Source organism: Cinclus cinclus, chromosome 1 (genome assembly GCF_963662255.1).
Source record: "Cinclus cinclus chromosome 1, bCinCin1.1, whole genome shotgun sequence".
Classification (NCBI taxonomy): Eukaryota; Metazoa; Chordata; class Aves; order Passeriformes; family Cinclidae; genus Cinclus; species Cinclus cinclus.
Window position 1 is genome coordinate 128,955,207 of NC_085046.1, and position 6,870 is coordinate 128,962,076.

Sequence of the window (6,870 nt, forward strand, 5' to 3'; positions counted from 1 at the left end):
AGAGCAACATACCCTTCAGAATCTCTTTAAAATTGCATATGTAATAATTGCAATATAACTTGTACATTTCTTGTGCATTGAGGGCTGAAGAGAACTTCAAGAAATTCGTAAGTGTGTGTGTCATGGTTGTTTCCAAAACCACCATTTGAGTCCAAGATTCTGCAGACATGGGAAATACAGCTCCCTGCCAGATGTGAGGAACAGTCTTGAGGTGCTTTGCCCATGCCCAAGTCTGTTATTTCCTCTTCTTTTCTTTAACACTACTGAGTATGAACTTTAACCTCATTTAGCTTCCAGAAAACCTCCAAGTTGGTTATTTCTCCTAATAATTCAACTCCCCACACTGCTTGCAAGACAGCTAAATTAAAAAAAAAAAAGTTTTCAGGTTGAGATCTGGATATTATAATCTATTTCTAGGTCTAAGTATTCCATTTTCCATCTGTTCTCAGAAAACTGGGTAGGAAACAAATTGATTTTAAGAGCCATTTGCACAAAAGTAGGGATCCCACACAAGGAGACTTCATTCTCCATGTTTACCACAAACCCACCGAAGCTGTGGCTCTGTTTGGAGGTCAGTTAATTCATCAATGGATCTCCAGCTGCACTGACAAGCATATGCACGTGCTCCTTTCTTCTTGATCATCTTTCCTCGTAGTTTACTGAGTTCAGGCATGTTATTCCTACCAAAGAAGTGAATTCTTCTTAGGATCATGCTGGCTTGCTTTCTTTTTTTTTCCAAAGGAAAAAATATTCATGAGGCCATTTCAAATCAGAATACATCTTAATGACAATTCTCAGTACCACTGTTACAGATGAATTTAGGGATATATTTGAATTCTGTTTTGAACACAATCCTTTCCTTGCGAGCAGTCTCAGTGTGTAGTTTCTATGTTCTCAGATCAATTACAGACTGATGTTTTTGTAAATAATGCTATCTGTTGGGTTTAGAGACTTACAGTCAGCCTCCAGAGAAAGAATTGTAAAGAAAATTAAGCAGAGCTAATTCTTGTGTTAAAAATTATCAAAAAAAATTGATTTATCTTATGATATTTATTGTAAAAATTGCTATGGATAATGGGTACAATTACAGAGTTAACTTTCATCATAAAACTTTTCATCAGGAACTGCTACTCAAGGTGATTGTTAAAGAGACTGAAATGAAATGGCCATAAGAGGGTAGACTTAACATCAAAACAGAAATAATTCCTGTGCAGCCATTAATCATAACAAATGAAAAATCAGCATGCTATGACAAAAACAAGTTGTTTCAAAAAAAACAAGTGAAAAAGTAGCATTTTAGCTATCTCTGCCTTCATTACCTCCTCCTGGCCACTGGACAATGAATTGCTCAAAAACAACATTAACAAGCCCAATTAAATAAAGAAAATCCAAAACAAGCGTAAAGGGAAGAATTTTTAGAAAAAGAGACCACATACCTATTGATGGAAGGAAAATGTTTAATCTTTAAGTTTGCTTTCTAAAATTCAGATTTGACAAAATAAACAGCTAAATATCTTACTAAAGATTAGAGATTTTAATCAATGTTACAAGTATCTGATATTAATGCCATGCATGAGTTTTCTTTTTGTTATATTTATTAATTTCAAGATCTGAGATGCAAAATAATTTTGACTTTGGGTAAAAAAAAAGAATCCCACTTTTGTTTAAACCTTTTCCACTACCTAACTAACTTTAGGAGAATTGCATAGCATGGTATTTTTAAAGCTGCTTTAAATAATGGGAAAAATAATGGTATTCAATAAGAAATACAAACTTTGAGACTGGAAGAAAAATAGAGAAATAACCAAAGATGCAACACAGGAAAAATAATGGAAAAGGAGCTTATATCTCCACTAATGTTCTCCTCTGACTGTCACATCACTGTCCAAGAACATACTCTGAACACATCTATCTATTCAATCTGTTAACGGGCACACACAGAGACTGCAGTAAAATAAGAGGAATCCAAATTTGATGTCTGTTAGGAATGTGCCTACTACACTATCTTTCACTAAGTCTTGGCATTACCTTTAGAGAAACTAAAAACTCCTTACTTTTAAGCCTTCAAAAGCTATTTAAAGAATTAAAGACATCACAATATAAGCAGAAAATAAAAACGCCACCTGTCCATTTAACCAAACCTTGCTTCAAGAAAGAAATCTGTTAAGGAATAAAGCTATTTGATTTTCACTGAACATGATAGCACACCTGATAGTGGAATAAAGGACATCTAACTTGAAACCATCACAGTCCCTATGACTGAAGGTGAGGTGCAAAGCACATGCTGAACAGTCTGCATTCATTTTGTTGACACTGTAGATACCCTGGCAGAGTCAAATCCATCACAGGGATCACCTACTTATTTCAGCAATAAGATGGCCTTTTGATCCATGAAACTTGAATTCTTTTTAAAAGCAGAGGGAGAGATGTGGGAGAAGAGATAGAAAAGGATGAAAGCAGATTTTGAGAGATGTTGCTTCCTTCTCCCCAAAGACTGTCCCACCTGATCCCAAACAGGTAGCATGCATACTTCTTTTTAGGTGACACAGCAGTACTAAGGGCTTTTCATCTTTCCTGTTCTTATTGAACCCCAGAGCACAGTAGCACAACATTAATACCCACCCCAGACACACCTGAAAAAGAGATAATCACAGGACTGATCCCAGATGTAGTCATTGAAAAGTGACACACGGAAGTCACAAGCAGTACAGCGCAGCTGATCACACGTTCTGAACAAAGAAGAACAAACAATCAGAGAAGCTGACTGATGCATCCATCATAAATAGGCCAAAGTACAGCACTCACTCAGAAATACTAGAAGCAATGTCAGCTAATCTTAATACTTTTACATCTTTGGCATGTTCAGAATTATGATATGTGATTCAATTATATGTTCATGCATTATTTGTACAGGTTCCTATCCACACTGAACACATAAAATAAACTGATATTCACTCGACATATTCTCTTTAGTCTTCCTCACTGGTACAGCACCTGGGCAGCACCTAAATATGTGTTGAGTACACAATTACTTACTACAAAAATTGCCACATGGAAATGAAGTAATGTTCTATAGGATGTTGTGGATAAATCATCCAAGTACCTCTTCTGCTAAATTCAGCTGAAAGTGCATAGCACCCTAACCATTTTCAGTTCAGGTTCTGGGATGATTTCAACCACCCCACTGATTTAAGTCACATACTTGGCATCACATAGAAGAGAGGCAGGGAAAAATACCAATGCAGCAGCAATTTCCTTAACTACTTGTTACTGATTTTTGGTTTCATGTCTCATTTGCAAGCATCTTTCAACACCTCAAAAAAAAACAAAAGGTCAAGTGGCCAACAAGAGAGGACTGGAAAGGACCAGCTGATTTCAACTGCAGTTACAGGCAGACACTTCTTGAGAATGACTACAAGGCTGTCCTCCCCAGTTCAAATGCAGAATTCTGTACCACTACAGAAACACAGCTGTGAACAAAAATAATGCTAAAGCAAGTAGCATATATTTTTTCAGGTATCCTACCTTTTTGAAATATTCGTTCCTATCCCAGATGGTGAAAGGCTTCCACCCAAGTACACTGGACAGCATCTGTATGGATTAATTTAAAAATATTAAATTATAGCAAAACAGGTTGGAGAAAGCAGTACATTTTTCCTAGTTTAACAGCATGGTATGTAAAACAAATATATATTTTTAATACAGGCAAAGCATCCAAATGCTTGTAAACTACAGAATTATAAAATTTTCATTATCAAAGTATTCAAAGAAAAACTCTATGAAAATCACTCTCTATGCCAAATATACAAGGGGCTACATATTGCAGCATTTGATGAATTTATATATCCATAAGGCAAAGGCAAAGGAAGATGTTGTTCAACAGCTTAAATAATTAATGAATTTATAATAATTTATTTTGACCACATGAAAACACATTAACAATTCTTTGAAATTACCTGTTTATCTTTGCTTGTCTCTCTTCTCAGTGTCATTCTTAAAAAATGTCAACACAGATTAAACAGCAGCAGTATTATTAGACTGATAAGAAGTTATAATCAAGCAATGTCCAACAAGCCCGAACACTTTTCACCTACCTTTTCCCATGTGCTTGTACGACAACAATATTTCTTTCAGGTGTGAGACTTGCAGAATTAGACTTCAATTTCTGTTTAAAAACAACCAAAGAATAAAATTTTCTTGTTCAAGTTTGTGAGGCTCTGAAGTAACAGTTAAGCAAGGAACAAGGCTTCTTTTCCCACACTGAATTTCCAGCTCTGGCTGAAGGAATTCAACACCACACGATCACTTAAAACTTTACAATCAAGACTTAGTATTTCATGTCCTCCTTTTAATAATTTTGCTTTTAAAACCAATTATAATTTGGAACACTCTCCCTAATATTTTCTAGCTTTTGTTCTATTAAAATCCATCAAGAACTGAGATTATTCAAAAAGACAGAGTCTTTGAAAAGTTTCTTATTTGTTGCACACAGAAGAGTTTATTTGAATTTAGAATATCAGAATTCTAGATCCTAAATGGGAAGCTCTAGGGATATAAAATTATATGTGTTTACTGGCATAATTCTCTCTCCCTCAGATGTATAATATTTTTTGTTGGTGCAGATTTAGCCACTCTGTAAAAAATCAAAGACAAACAAACAAAAAAAAAAGTCACTTGTGAAAATACGAGAATATGCATGAGGTTATGAAGTATTAAGTAACACCATTTTCTACTGCTGATAGCCAAATGAATATCTATTTTCAATGCCTTACATCACTGTAACTGTCTTAAGAATGTAAATCTGTAGCTTCATCTCCATCTCCTGCTGTGAAATGAGAAGACATTTGCAGAGGATACAAAATGGGGAGCAGGGGCTGGTGTAACAGATGACTGAGCTGCAATTGAGAGGGACCTCAAATGACTTCAAGAAATGGGGTGAGAAGAATCTCTTCAAGTTCAGCTTCAAGGTGAAATGCAAACTCCCACCCCAGGGGAGGAATAATACTTATGCACTGAACACCATCTGGGCTGACCAGCCAGAAAGCAGCCTTGCAGAGAAGGCTGTGGGAAATTCAGTAGGTAACAAGTTGACCATGAGCCAGCAATGTGCCCTTGCAGCACAGACAGCCAACAGTATCTTGGGATACATGAAGAGGCATGTTGCCAGCATGTCCAGGGAGGTGATCCCTCCTCTCTACTCAGCACTGACTGGACAGAATCAAAGAATCATTTCACCTGGAAGGGACCTTCCCCTGCTCAAAACAGGGTCAGTTTCAGCAGCTTGCCAAGGACTGTGTCCAGCTGCGTTTTGAAAACCTCCACAGACGGAGACTCCACAACCTCTCTATGAAGACTGTCCCTGTATTTGACCACTCTCACAGTAAGAAAAGTGTTTTCTTGTGTACAGATGGTATTTTGTGTGTTTCAGTGTATGTCCATTGCCTCTTGTCCTGTCACTGTCACTCTATGGAGGAGAGTCTGGCCCCTTCTTGACTACAACCATAGCTACTTACACATACTGATAAGATCCCCCTGGAACCTTCTCTTCTCCAGACTGAACAGTCCCAGCTCTCTCAGCTGCTTCCCATATGACAGGCATTTCAGTCTTTTAACCATCTCCAGGGCTCTTTGCTGGAGGTTCTCCAGTAGCTCCATCTCTCTCTGGGATTTGAGAGATCAGAACAGGTCACATTACTCCAGATACAACCTCACAGACATGTCTAGAGCACTATGACCAGTACAAAAGAGCTATGGACATAATGGAGTGGGCCCACGAAAGGACCATGAAGGTCATTAAGGGTTTAGACCATCCAGACATAAGATATGAGAGTTGGAATTGTTCAGGCTGGAGAAAACAATAGTCAGGAGAACCTTAAGAAGGTATGTCAGGGAAAAATAAAGAAGATGTAGCAACTCCTCTCAGTGGGGATCACTGACAGGAGAGGCAATGGATGCAAAGTGAAGTACAAGAATTTCCACTCAAACGTATAAAAAACCTTTATGACTCTTGAGGGTGGACAAACACTAGAACAGGTTACTTAGAGGGCTGCAGTCTACATCCTCAGGGATAACTGAAAGCTATTTGGACACAGTCCTGGGCAACTGGCTCTAGGCAGTCCTGCTTAAGTGGTGGTTGGACCAGATGATCTCCAGAGGTCCCTCTTCCAACTGCAACCATTCTGTGATTCTGAGCATTTACACTACGCTCTATTTTGAACTAGCATTCCCTTTAATTGCCTGTTATTGCCTAGGTAAGAACATCTTTTTTATCTCTCCTGTTCCTCACTACAGGAGTATTGCATTTACCTTCCTGCTTTATTTTCCAAGTTTATTCTACAGCTTGTTTTCATTCATGTTTTGCTTTAAAAGTTTTAGCTTATGGTGCTTTTACTTCCATTTGAACCTGACTTGTTCTGAATTTCTCCAAACCCCTACTCACCAGAGGTGTTTTGGTAAAGCTGCTGTCATTACAGATTTCATCAATAATGTCGTCTAGATCTTCTTCACTGCTGCCAGCACTCATTAACACTTTAGCTGATCTGAAAAATAAATAAATCAGCCTTCATTTTTTGTAGCAAGACTACAGCAATTCTAAGAGCTGTGAGTTAAAAAAATATAAACAGTTATGGACTTTTTCCCCTAATACTTTTATAGTATCTCAGGTATGCCATCCCAATCATGACTGAACAGATGCAAACTGCAGGATAACACCTTTCAGTCACTGTTGCCTTGTCCCATCACAGGTCTTATTTTCCCTTGCTTATTTAATTTCCAACCACTCCCAACCATGATTACAACTATGACTGCATAACCCCTGCTACGCTTACTGGGCAACCTGATTAATTGGACAACCCTGATTTTTCACATTTA

At 37.6% G+C, this 6,870-nt stretch overlaps 1 protein-coding gene across 1 annotated transcript in view; it reads right to left on the minus strand.

The window, feature by feature from the left end:
• Positions 1 to 520: 520 nt before the first annotated feature.
• The window catches only part of CFAP418 (cilia and flagella associated protein 418), a 9,051-nt gene continuing 2,701 nt past the window's right edge, over positions 521 to 6,870 (minus strand). Inside the window, exons 2-6 of the mRNA XM_062503106.1 lie at positions 6,440 to 6,539; positions 4,095 to 4,165; positions 3,526 to 3,591; positions 2,634 to 2,729; positions 521 to 680 (exon numbers count right to left, since the gene is read on the minus strand). Of these exons, the coding sequence (XP_062359090.1) occupies positions 521 to 680; positions 2,634 to 2,729; positions 3,526 to 3,591; positions 4,095 to 4,165; positions 6,440 to 6,539 (493 nt within the window). The remainder of the gene's footprint in view (positions 681 to 2,633; positions 2,730 to 3,525; positions 3,592 to 4,094; positions 4,166 to 6,439; positions 6,540 to 6,870) is intronic.